Raw genomic sequence first — 13111 nt, forward strand, 5'->3', positions numbered from 1 at the left:
CCACCCAGGAAATGTTCCAAAGGCCAAATAGCTCCATGGGGCGCCAAGGATCAGAGCAGAAACTTGAGAGGCTGGAGATGAAGGAGTTTGGGCAAGGTTCCGAAAGCATTTCAGCGGCTGAGCTTCTGTGAAGAGGCACATCCCCAGTGTATGTATGTGGTGGGGGAGGGGGGCTGTTCCTAGAGAAGTCAGCTAGGGTGAGGGGAGGGCCTGAAACTAGAAATGAGGAATGGGTGGGGCCTCAGAGCAAGCACAGGAACTTAGACCTTGTGGTTTCTGGGAGAGCTAGAGTCACAAGGGCCACAAGATACAGCGACTGTAGCAGCAGAACCCAGATGCCAGGCATTCCACACTGAGGTAGGAGGGATCCTGGCCAGCAGGTCAGCCCACAACTCTGGGAGGAAGCTTCCTGGGGTGGGGAATCTCCTGCCATGGAAGTGACTTCAATTCCTTCCATTCAGTAGCCTACCAACTGGGTTCTTGTTCTGTTGAGTAAAAGGGCCCTTGACTCTTCCCAGATGGTTGTTCAGTTCACATCCCCAAAGTTCCTCAAGTGAGGCCCTGGAGAAGTACAGCAACTCCTGAAGGCGCTCTTTCCAGAGGGTGACTGGGGTAATGGGGGAGGGGTGCCCCTGACAGTTCCCAGTTGCTGGCTGAAGTCCCCTGAGAATGGTCACGCATCCTGGGGAGTCAAGTAGGGGGAGACAGAAGGTCGGGAGCAGAGGGGCCCTTCCTGAATCTAGAACCCACAAGGTTAACCCTCCATTTCTAAAAACTATCTCCTCCCTCACACCCACCCCACATGGCCCAGCACCTGGAAACTGGGAGCCCAGATCAATGGGGACACAGAGACACTGGCACACAGCCCTGGGGTGGGCGGGGCAGGCTGCAGACAAATGAGGACAAGCTGTGCTCCTGGGAGGGGCTGCCTGGGGCTGAAGGCCACTCTCTGACAGAAGAGCCCTGACTCTCTTGGACAGCAAGGTTAGAGGCAGGGGGAGAGCAATTTAGGGCAGCCCCCTCAGAATAGAGGGGTCGGGAGAGGAGCGGGGGTGGAGGGAACCCGAGAGGGGAGGGGAATGGGCTCAAGGTGGCCAGGTTAACCCACAAGAGTCTCCTCTTAGCAGAGGGCAGGAGGGTAGTTCAGGCCCCCATGGCACCCGGGCTTTGCGGATTACAGCTCTCTGCACAGGGGTCACAGGGTTCTGTGACTCTGTGTCCCCTCCCTCCATGTCCCTCTCCCAGAGGCTGCACCACTGCGTGATCTGTGTCAACGGACAGAACCCCAGCACCCCCACTGCTCTCAGACGCACCTCTGCCCGCCTGCCTGACCCTGTGCAGCATGCTGAGTGGGGGCCTCGAGCATCCCCACATGCTCACCCAGCGGCCTCTGCTGCTCCTGCTGTGGCTGCTGTTGTGGCTGGTAACCTGTACCCAGACAACACCGGATGCCTCTATTGCCCTGACCAGTCTGGACACCCCCAGCACACTGAGTCTAGGGGAGCGTGCACGGGCCCTGATGCGGGACTTCCCGCTTGTGGATGGGTGCGTGGGGACTGGTGGGGGCCTAGCCTGGCCCTGGGCAGGGGAGGAAGTCCAGAGCATGCAGAACTAGTGGGGCGGCTCCCTTACACCACCCCTGGGTGTCCTCTCCATCATCCATGGTGCCCTTCTCCTCTTCTGTAACTCCCTCTCTGGTGGGAACCCCCTCATGCCAGGCCTCAGCTGGTCCTAGTATAGTCTATGTGACAGTGTGAGGTGGGGAAATCCCCTGGCTGGCCTGAGCCCGAAGGAGCCCACCCATTTGCCTTGACCTCCCTCCAGCCACAACGACATGCCCCTGGTCCTGAGGCAGTTTAACCGCAACGGCCTACAGGATGTTAATCTGCGCAATTTCAGCCATGGCCAAACCAGCTTGGACAGGCTTAAAGATGGTCTCGTGGGTGCCCAGGTACCAAGGGGACACACAAGGTGCCACCATGGCTCTGGGGGAATGTGAGGGAGTTTGGGGGCCTCAGAGACCGCAGGTTAGTCACATCGGAACTCAGTTACCATAGCAACCTAGTAAGTGCCATGACATGGATGTTGGGGGCTAACAGGGGTCACAGTGAGTCAACATGATGGGCATCCAAGTACCACAGAACAAGCCATGCATCACATGTGACACCGGGCACAGGGAGCGCTGCACCAGCTGTGGAGGCTGTGAGAAGCCCAAGAAGTTCTAAAGGAACCCCTACCCAAACCACCCCCTGGTCTTCCCTCAGTTCTGGTCAGCCTATGTCCCATGCCAGACCCAGGAACGGGATGCTGTGCGCCTCACCCTAGAGCAGATTGATCTCATCCACCGCATGTGTGCCTCCTATTCTGAGCTGGAGCTTGTGACTTCAGTGAAAGGTAGACGGATGGGTGGTGGTGGGTGTCAGGGGCTTGATTAAGCTACCCATGTCTCTGACAATGACAATCTGCCCCACCTGCCCCAGCTCTGAATGGCACGCGGAAGTTGGCTTGCCTCATTGGTGTGGAGGGTGGCCACTCACTGGACAGCAGCCTCTCCGTCTTGCGTACCTTCTATGTGCTGGGTGTGCGCTACCTGACACTCACACACACCTGCAACACGCCCTGGTGAGCTTGGTGCAGATGGTATGGGCCCAGTGAGGCAGGGATCTGCCCAAGATCATGCTGGAGCCCACACCAAGCTCCACCCCTGGGACTTGGCCCTGAACCTGGAGTGGGGAGGTCTACAAAGCAAGACTGGATCCCCAGAAGAGCCCTCCTACTGCCACACACAGCCCTGCTTGGGTCCTTCCTCTTGCTCCAGGAAGTTTCAGTTGTAGACTGCTCGACAGAACCTCTGTCTAGCTTCTTGTAGCTGAGTCATGACCACCAGTCAGACTGCCTCCTGACCACCCTGCAGGGCAGAGAGCTCAGCTAAGGGCATCCACCCCTTCTACAGTGATGTCAGAGGGCTGACCAGCTTCGGTGAGGTGAGGACCCTGGCTCCATACCCTACACCATGTGAATGCACAGCTCCCCCGGTCCCTCCAAATCAATACACCTAAGACAAGTGCAGCCCTGACAACCTCTCCCCAACCCATCCCTGCAGAAGGTGGTGGCAGAAATGAACCGTCTGGGCATGATGGTGGACTTGTCTCATGTCTCAGATGCCGTGGCACGGCGAGCCCTAGAAGTGTCGCAGGCACCTGTGATCTTCTCCCACTCGGCTGCCCGGGCTGTGTGCGAGAGCACCCGGAATGTTCCTGATGACATCCTACAGCTTTTGGTGAGAGACTGCCCTTGCCTGCAAACCTAAAGCAAGACGTTCGAACCGGGAGCCCCTGAACCTGAGCTTCTGCTCCCTCAATTTCCTCAAACCCCAGGTTAAAGATCTTCTGCCCCCAAAACACATGAACCACAGCCCCTGAACTCTTGAACTCTAGGTGGGGGTTCTAGGTGGTAAACATTCCTCGAGAACCTCGCTGGTGGTCCAGTGGCTAAGACTCCATGCTCCCAATGTAGGGGGTCCGGGTTAGATCCCTGGTTGATAGATCCCACCACAACTGATAGCTCACATGTTGCAACTAAAGACCCTGCCTGCCACAACAGAAGACCGCATGCCACAAGTATGATGGAGGACCCCACGTGCCACAACTAAGACACGGCGCAGCTGAAAGAAAAAATAAAAATACTCCTCCAAACCCACAAACCAAGTGCCAAGACACCACCCAGACCCAGAGCTGAGGCTCCCCCATTCACACAAACCCAGAGAGGAGACGTCTCTGATCTCAAAGCCAGGGCTGAACGGCTTCCTCAGAGGGCCGAGAGAGTGAAGAGGCAGGTAGTTGTGCCAGGGGCCAAGTCAAATGTCCATTGTCCAACTCTGCAGAAGAACAACGGTGGCATCGTGATGGTGTCCTTGTCCGTGGGGGTGTTACAGTGCAACCCACTAGCCAACGTATCTACTGTGGCAGGTAAGCCTCACCCTGGGCTCTCTAAACAGTTCTGATTTGGACCTGAAGCAGGGTCCAAATTTGAGGAGGACCTCAGAAGGGCCCCAGGGGTTTGACCCACTGTGGGCAATAGGCACTACTCCCCCAAGCCCAATAATGAACGGTACATAGTTCTCGGTGCCATGTGGAACTGGAGCCACAGAATCTAAATGGATGCTGATGGGTATCCGGGAGGTAGCCAGACACAGAGTGCGGGTGCTGCCCATCTGCACCTCTGCAGGGGCTCCAAAGCACATTGCCTGTGCCTCTGGTCAAGGGACTGGGCAGCTCCATAGGTCTCTGGGGTCTCTCAGTTGTTTTCCTGTTCCTTTCTCACCACCCATAGAGAGGCTACCTCACAGGTTTTCAAGGGAACTGAGAGGCAGAGTGAATCTTGGCCCAAATGGGTGGCTCTGAGGTCCACTCCAAATCTGAAGTCCATCCTGGAGCCAGATGGGATCACTTCAGACCAAACCTCAGGGCTCTCTACTTGGTGCTCTGGGTGCCAGGCCATGAAGGAACTGGCCTGTCTGGCCTACAGGCTGCAAGAAGGGGAATCAACAGAGGCCAGCCCTCACCCCCACCCCCGCCCTGGAAGTCCCAAACTGCTGACTTTCCATCCTTCAGATCACTTTGACCACATCAGGGCCCTCATTGGATCCAAGTTCATCGGGATTGGAGGAGATTATGATGGGGCTGGCCGGTGAGTGCATCCACGTGGGCTTGTCTTGGGCTGGATGTGCTGTGGGGGGCTTTCATAGCCACGGTGCCTACCATACTATGGTCCTCATGGCCTTGACCACAGCCTCAGGTCTGCTGGCCCCACTGGTATCTCCCGTCTCCCAGGGTCTGTTTGCTGGGCTCTCCTGTCTATCTGCATCCCATTGGCCCTACTCTGCTGCTGCTGCTGCTAAGTCGCTTCAGTCGTGTCCGACTCTGTGCGACCCCATAGATAGCAGCCCACCAGGCTCCCCCGTCCTTGGGATTCTTCAGGCAAGAACACAGGAGTGGGTTGCCATTTCCTTCTCCAGTACATGAAAGTGAAAAGTGAAAGTGAAGTCGCTCAGTCATGTCCAACTCTTAGCAACCCCATGGACTGCAGCCTACCAGGCTCCTCCATCCATGGGATTTTCTAGGCAAGAGTACTGGAGTGGGGTGCCATTGCCTTCTCCGTGGCCCTACTCTAAATCATCATATTTGGCTAACCCAACCAGACAGACCTCATCTGCCCAGCATCTGCACCCAGCCAGTGCCAGCAGACCCATGCCCTCTGAGCAGACTCTTAGCAGGGTCTGGGGTGGGCTAACCATCTTCTCTGCCTGCAGTTGGGTCTGTGTATGCAAGGGTGTCAACCCAGTTCTTCAAAAGCTTTTCTTCTTTTATAAACAGAAGGGAAAGTTTGCATTCAGTGAAAGGCATAGATCTTAATAGTTCAAAGAATTTTGATGAATATTCAAGGAGCTTTAGGGCCCTTATACTGAAGGATGAAGAGCAGGCTTGAATCATTTACTCTCTCCAAGTATCCATTTCCCATATTTGACCAGGGCTGGGGTTCAGTGGAGCCTGCACACATATGACACTGGTTCTGACTCAGGACCAGGGGGCAGGTCTGAGGCCCAACAGCTGGCTGGCTGGTGGCCACACAGGTTCCCACAGGGTCTGGAGGACGTGTCCACATACCCAGTACTCATAGAAGAGTTGCTGAGGCGTGGCTGGAGTGAGGAAGAGCTCTGGGGTGTCCTTCGAGGAAACCTGCTGCGGGTCTTCAGTCAGGTGGAACAGGTATGCTGGGCTGGGCCGAAGAGGAGCTCTGAGCATGTGTATGGGGTGTGTGTGGGGGTGCTGTGGGAGTTGCTGCACGCTGACTGCCGCCTCCAGGTTCGGGAGGAAAACAAGAGACAGAGTCCCTTGGAGGATGAGTTCCCAGATGAGCAGCTGGGAAGCTCCTGCCGCTCCGTCCTCTCGCATCTGCAGCAGACAGAGAATCTGGCTCAAGACCAGAAACTAACCAGAACTCCAAGACATGGGAATTATACTTTGTCACCTATGCAGTCATTCTCAAAATCTTCCCCCAACACAGCCCCAGGCCTCACAGTTATTGCTGCCTTCCTGGTCCTCATTCTTTGGCTCTGGTGACCCATTAATCCTGCCAGATGTCACTTTGGCAGATGCAGACATCCACAAAGTTTCCTCTCATGCAAGCACAAACATTTCCCAAAAATAAATGTTTCAGAAATTGAATCAGCATGAGCTGTCGTTCTCTGTAGGCCCCAACATTGGGGTTTGGTGGGCAACCCTGCAGTTCAGACACCAGGTACTCAAGGCAGACCTGTTGGCAGTGGCCTGAGGAATCCCAGGGGGTTTGGCTCAGCACCAGGAGAAGAGAGTGGGAGGCTCTGGTTGCAGGAAGGCAGGCTTTACTCATTCCCTCTGAGTAGGTCACCTAAATAATGACCCACTGTCTACCACCTGGAGATCTTTTAGGGAATTCTGGCTCAGATTCCCAAGAAGAGAACCTGGCTGGATCACAAATTATCTTTGCTCCTATTTAGACAGAGCCAGAATGTCAGGCTACTTAATGAGCCACAGACCTCTAATGGCTAGACAGCTCTGGAGGTGGGCCTACCCCTCCCCCTACTCCTCAGGGACTTTCTAAGACATTCAGTCTACTTAGCCACTACATCTTCCCCCAGTCCATAAATGATAATGCTCTAGGGACTTCCCTGGTGGTCCAGTGGCTAAGACTCCACATTCCCAATGTGGGGGGCCCAGGTTCAATCCCTGGTCAAGCAACTAGATCCCACATGCAGCAACTAAGAGTTCACATGCCTCAACTAGGTCCCACATGTGCAACTCAGACTCTGTGCAGCCAGATAAGCTAAAGAAAAAATACAAAAAAAGATGAGACATAAATTGACCAGGGTGTAGGTAACCCCCTTCCTAAAATGGTTAGGGCTACCCTGGAGCTCAATAGGTAAAGAATCTGCCTTTGATGCAGGAGACCAGGGTTCAATCCCTGGGTTGGGAAGTTCCTCTGGAGAAGGAAATGCAATCCACTCCAATATTCTTGCCTGGAGAATTCCAAGGACAGAGAAGCCTGGCAGGCTACAGTCTGTGGGGTCACAAAGAGTCGGACACGACTGAGCAACTAACACACTTAACACACAGGTAACCCTCTTCCCAAGATGGCTATTATTAACTAAAGTTTAGTATGTATATTCCTCTAGAGTCTTTTTTTGTGTATGTGTATGTCAACATAGGTACAGAAGTAAATTTGGGGGAGGATTTTTGTTTTGTTTTCTGGGCGGAGACACACCCTACAAAAAGAACCCATGCCCCCCGCATTAGGAGCACACAGTCTTAACCACTGGACCACCAAGGAAGTCCCCAGAAGTAAATTTTAATACCAGATGTGATAAAGAATCCGCCTGCTAATGCAGGAGATGCAAGAGATGTGGGTTTGATCCTTGGGGGAGATCCCCTGGAGAAGGAAATGTCAACCCACTCCAGTATTCTTTCTTGGGAAATCCCATGCACAGAGGGGCCTGGCAGGCTACAGTCCACGGGGTGACAGAAAAGTCAGACACAACTTAGTGAATGAGCAGGCACTAAAACAAAATGGTCTCCCATAAACATTATACTCAAATTTCATTTTTGTTAAAAATATATAGGGGATCTTTTTCTTCTGCCAGTCAAAACATACAGATCGAATTCACTCTTTTAAATTTTAATTCTTCCCAGAATTTCATGGAATATTTAACCAGTAGGAGTGCAGTCATATCCCTGCAGCTAAAACCCCACATGGGCTTGCGATCTGTCTGCCTAGAGGCGAAATTGGGAAGATTCCTGGGCCCCTCCTAGTCACCCCCTGGCCTCCTCCTGGAATCAATAGGCTCCAGGCGCTTGGGAGGGGTGGGTGCAGGGCAGGAAGCAGGGACAGAGGTAACCCGCGGTGAGCCGCCTGAGGGCGCTCTGGGCAGAGGCTGGCCTGGCCCAATGGGGCGCCACCCTAGATGGGAGGGAAGGGCCTACCGCCCCCTGGCGGCAACGCTGGGCGGCGGCATTGCGGATCCCCGAGCTAACCTGCCTAGCGTCCTGACTCCAGCCGCTTCTCACGAAGCCGTGCCGCTGGATCACCCGCATCGACGGTCAGGACTCCATTGTCTCCCTCTGCCCCTCGCCCGCTCCTCTTAGCTCTCGAGACCCGCCTCTGCCCGCCTGCTCGGACCTGTGCAGCAATGCTGCCCCTAGGCCTCGAGCGTCCCCTCGTGCTCACCCAGCGGCCTCTGCTGCGTCTGCTGCTCCTGCTCTGGCTGCTGCTGTGGGGAACCCCTAGCGCCCTGACCAGGCCGGCCACCTCCAGCACCCCAGCAGCGCCAGGCACCCTCAGAGGCCTGAGTCTCCAGGAGCGCGCGCGGGCCCTGATGCGGGACTTCCGGCTGGTGGATGGGTGCGTAGGTGGGGGTGTGCGGGCTGGTGGGCGATGAACCAGTTCCTGGGCAGGAGAGGAGGTCCAGAGCGTAAAGGGTTAGAGAGAAGGCTCCCTGACACAGCCCTCTGCTCCACCACCCGCATAGGGCGCCTTCCTTCCTCCCCATTACGCTATTGCTGGTAGAACCCCCTACATAACAGCTGCTCTTCAGGACTATCATCTGTGTGAGGTGGGGACGTGGGGTGGGACAGGGTAGGCCCATGTCCTGGAGGCCATGTCCCCTACTCTTGTTACTTTGTCCTAACAACCCCAGCCACAACCACCTGCCGCGGCTCCTGAAACGGCATTTCCAGAACAAGCTACAAGGTGTGAACCTGCGCAATTTCACACTTGGCCAGACCAACCTAGACAAGCTCAGGGATGGCTTCGTGGGTGCACAGGTACCAGAATGACACACATAATGGCCTCTGGGGAGTCTGGGGGCCACAGAAACCTTGGTAGACAGGCTTCTGATGGACATAGGACACACTATGTGCCATTATGTGGCTGCTGGGAAGTGAGTACAGGGGTGTTGGAGGTCAAGACAGGCCAGCTGCATGGGTGCCCAGGTTCTGTGGAAACACAGAAAGTGATTGGAAAATCCTTGGTGAGGGTGGGGGCTCTGAAACCACAAAGGATATGGTAGGTTGCCCTTGGGGCATTCACACAGCCCATGGACAAACGGCAAGCAATGATGTGTCATGATTTCAATTGGGCTGCTGGCAGCAAGCTGGATAGTCATCAGGGTACCACAGGGTCATGCGGTGCTGCACTCGGGCCACTGACCCACATGAGTACCTTGAGGGCTGAGGAGGAGTAAGTAGCAGGCCTATAGCATTGAGACCAGCCTAATCTCATTCTGGACCCATGGGCCAACCACCAGTTCTGGTCAGCCTACGCCCCATGCCAGACTCAGGACCAGGATGCCGTGCGCCTCACGCTGGAGCAGATTGACCTCATCCGCCGCATGTGTGACTCCTACAATGAACTGGAGCTCGTGACTTCAGCCGAAGGTAGGCTGGGGGAAAGGAGGGGAGTCAGGGGCTACTCTGGTGGTTCCAGCCCTGGCCTCTGACCACTTGATCCTCTATCTTCTTCTAGGACTGAACAGAACTCAGAAGCTGGCCTGCCTTATTGGCGTGGAGGGTGGTCACTCAATTGACAGCAGCCTCTCTGTTCTGCGCAGTTTCTATCTGCTGGGAGTTCGCTACCTGACGCTCACCTTTACCTGCAACACGCCCTGGTGAGCAGACTGCCTGGCCTGGGGTGGAATGGTGGATGCTTGGTGGGGAAAGTGCCAGAGAGGTGAGGATAGAGGGGCCCACAGAAGGAGGCTGGACTCTCAGCAGCTCCCTCACACTCCCAGAAAGCAGCTGGTCCAGATCCTCACCCCGTTCTGAGGAGGGACGCGTGGACAGAGAGCCTGGATGTCCAGGCTCTGTTGGCCAAGATGTGGCCTGCTAGATTGCCCTCCACTGGCTGTCTTTCAGGGCAGAGAGCTCCACCAAGTTTCAGCTTTTCTACACCAACAGCAGTGGGTTGACAAGCTTTGGTGAGGTAAGGACTCCTTTTCAATACCCTACCTCAGCCACCCCCTACAGGAATGCACACATGTGCATCCCTCCTGACAACCCCCCCCAAAAAAAATCCTCCACTTGTCCCTGCAGAAGGTGATAGAGGAAATGAATCGCCTGGGCATGATGGTGGACTTGTCCTATGGGTCACATGCCCTGGCACAGCAAGCCCTGAAGGTGTCAAAGGCTCCTGTGATCTTCTCCCACTCAGCTGCCAAAGCTGTGTGTGACAACATGCTTAACATTCCTGATGACATCCTGCAACTTCTGGTGAGTGGCCACCCCAGCCTTCAACCCCAGGACTTCATCCAAAGATCCTTGACCCTAAGCAGAGCTACCAGTTCAGTCCTCACTCATCCTTGGACCTGAGGCTGGTTAACCCTCCCCCATCTCTGAAACTCAAGGCCAAATCAGTTCCCACCCAGGGGCCAAGAGAGGTAAAGTCTCACCCAAGCCCTCAGGCGAGGACTCAGCATTTGCCTTATCAGGGCCCCCAGGGCATAGGTGGCAGGCCATCAGGTCAGAAGGGGCAAGCTGAGTGTTCCTTTGTTCATCCATGTAGAAGAAGAATGGTGGCATTGTGATGGTGTCGTTGTCCATGGGGGTGCTGCAGTGTAACCTGTTTGCTAATGTGTCCACCGTGGCAGGTGAGCCCCACTTCAATTCTTTGTGCACTTGTAGCTTGGCCTGTGGCTGCTTGGGCCATCAGGAGAGCTCTAGCCTTCTAGCACACCCTGGGCCCTAGGCAGGCCTCCCAACAGTCTAGGGAAGCAGACACAGTTCTTCACTGCCCTGAACCCAGATCTGGGGCTTCAACCAGTGCAGCGGGTTTGAAGGGAGGCAACTGCCTCTGCTTCTGAGTCTCTCTTTTGCTCCCATATCCCTAGACAGGACAGGCAGAGCCCTGTGACCAGGCTCTCAAGGAACCAGAGGCGTGGTGGCTCCTAGGCAGGAAAAGGTCCTAAGGGGTTCAGGCCCTGAGGTTCACTCTGGGTCCAGTGTCTGGCCTGAGGCCACTCCCGAACTCACAGTAGACTAGGAACTCCATGGAGTCAGCTGTCCTGTCTTGGATTGCCTTGGGCAGGGGAACTGGCCATGCTGAGCTTCCTCAGATCAGGGCTGGTCCCAGGATCTAACTCCAGCCTCATGCTACCCACCACTACCCTCATCCCCTAGATCACTTTGAGCACATCAGGGCAGTCATAGGATCTGAGTTCATCGGGATTAGCGGGAATTATGATGGGTCTGGCCGGTGAGTGTTTCCCTGGGGTTTGTCTTGGCTGGGGTACAGTGGGGAGCCCCTTAGTCTCAGTTCCCCATCCATGGTCCTCCCATCCTTCATCCTTCATTACAGACTCTAGTCTTTCAGCCCACCTGGCATCTTTCCCCTCCCAGGACCTGTTTCCTGGAGTCTCCTTGTCCCTCTTGTGGTCCAGTGGACCCATTCCCACTCCAGGGCATCACAGTTGTTAAGAACCCCACCCCCTCGCAAGACCTGTCCAGCACATGCTCCACTGCTAGCCCAGCAGATGTGCTGTGGGCTGAGCATCTGCTCAGCAGGTAAGAGCTGCCGAAGCCCAGTCTTCCAGGAGCTTCCAAAGTTGCATTCAGTAGCCTGAGGAACACAGCCCTTAACTTCCCACATGTGGTTGGGGCTGGTGCGACAGTGGGCCCTCAGCCAGCATCGGGCTGAGGAGCCGCAGTTAGCCAGCTGGTGGCCACGCAGATTCCCCAAGGGGCTGGAGGACGTGTCCACATACCCGGTGCTCATAGCGGAGTTGCTGAGGCGAGGCTGGAGGGAGGAAGAGCTTCAGGGCGTCCTTCGGGGAAACCTGCTGCGGGTCTTCAGACAAGTGGAACAGGTACGCTGGGCTGAACTGAAAGAGGGTTCAGTGGTTTAAGCAGGTGAGGGGGGCATTGTGGAAGCCACTGATTGCTGACTTTCATCTTCAGGTGAGAGAGGAAAACAAAGGTCAGAGTCCTTTGGAGGATGAATTTCCAAACAGGCAGGTGGGCAGGTCATGCCATTCCCACCTCCTGACTCAGCCTCATAGTAAGCCTCGGGCCATACACCGGGTGAGAAACAAGTGGCTAACCAACCAGGCCCTCCAGAGGCCCCCAAAAGCCTCCCCACAACTCGTTGTAGGCCTTGTGGCTGCTGCCGCCTTCTCAGTCCTCATCCTGTGGCTCTAGTGACCTGGCTAGTCCCCCAGAGGTCACTGTGGCAAAGTCTCATGAAGTTTCCCTTCTAGTCATCCAGGCACAAACATATATATGCTGAGAATAAACATTTCGAGTACAGAGCCAGGTGTGACTGTCCTTTCTTCACGGGGAAAGGGGTTGGGTCTGATGGGCTCTTGGTTGGTGAGGGGTCTTAGGTTTTACCCCCGGCTACTCAATATGTTTGGTTCCCATTGGCTTCCAGCTTTGTCTCTCTCTCTGGAAAGGCAGAAGAACCTTACCTTATTCTTACGCTAAAAGCCTGAGCCCACAAAACAGCGCTAAAGAATCAAGTTCAGAGTTGATCCCATCATGGAGTGTAACAGAGGGTACATTCCCAAACTCTTTCTGAAAGGTTTTTAAAAAAAATTTTTTTAAGAGGATGATACCTTTTATAGAATAAACTAATGTGTTTGGAAATATCAAGAGAGAAAGAGTGTGAAGATTTTTCAGATAAGGTACTCTGATTTTTGTTAAACTGATTTTTTTTTTTTTTTAATGGGCAGGGGTGGGAATCAAGTTGTTAAAAGAAAGAAAAGAAACTGTTCAGCTCTACATCTGCTCAGCTTCCTACAGACCCTCCATCTCTTGGCCACTTTCCTCTCCCAGTCCACAGGGTGGGCCAGAGCCAGATCTAAGTTCCTTCCATGGGAACTTTAAATTAGCAGAGCGACTACAGTGCTAACTATGTTATAAATTGTGTCCATACACTTGTGGGTCTGTCTTTGAATTCTGTTCCATTTATTAAAACAAGTTGATATCTAGGAGAGTGAGTCTTCCACTTAAAGAGTATCATCTCAGGAACTTCCCTGGTGGTACAGTGGGTAAAACTCTGGGCTCCCAGTACAGGGAACCCAGGT

The 13111-nt window shown here is 54.6% G+C and overlaps 2 protein-coding genes across 2 annotated transcripts; both read left to right on the plus strand.

Moving 5' to 3' along the window:
• Positions 1-284: 284 nt before the first annotated feature.
• Positions 285-6231, plus strand: LOC129546982 (dipeptidase 2-like). Its single transcript, XM_055412486.2, has 11 exons — positions 285-357; positions 1246-1545; positions 1825-1951; positions 2265-2394; positions 2481-2622; positions 2915-2984; positions 3104-3280; positions 3884-3968; positions 4614-4689; positions 5633-5768; positions 5865-6231. The coding sequence occupies exons 2-11, from the start codon at positions 1343-1345 to the stop codon at positions 6120-6122; spliced, it is 1404 nt and encodes a 467-aa protein (XP_055268461.2). The 5' UTR covers positions 285-357; positions 1246-1342; the 3' UTR covers positions 6123-6231.
• Positions 6232-8209: 1978 nt separating this feature from the next.
• LOC129546241 (dipeptidase 3-like) lies at positions 8210-12287 on the plus strand. The gene is made up of 10 exons (XM_055411106.2): positions 8210-8436; positions 8732-8858; positions 9341-9470; positions 9559-9700; positions 9948-10014; positions 10125-10301; positions 10594-10678; positions 11208-11283; positions 11758-11893; positions 11985-12287. Exons 1-10 carry the CDS (start codon positions 8225-8227, stop codon positions 12222-12224), a joined length of 1392 nt encoding a protein of 463 aa, XP_055267081.2. The 5' UTR covers positions 8210-8224; the 3' UTR covers positions 12225-12287.
• Positions 12288-13111: the final 824 nt, after the last annotated feature.

The sequence above is a fragment of the Moschus berezovskii genome, chromosome 22 (assembly GCF_049115385.1).
Source record: "Moschus berezovskii isolate FMDL1 chromosome 22, NW_MosBer_1.0, whole genome shotgun sequence".
In the NCBI taxonomy this organism is placed as follows: Eukaryota; Metazoa; Chordata; class Mammalia; order Artiodactyla; family Moschidae; genus Moschus; species Moschus berezovskii.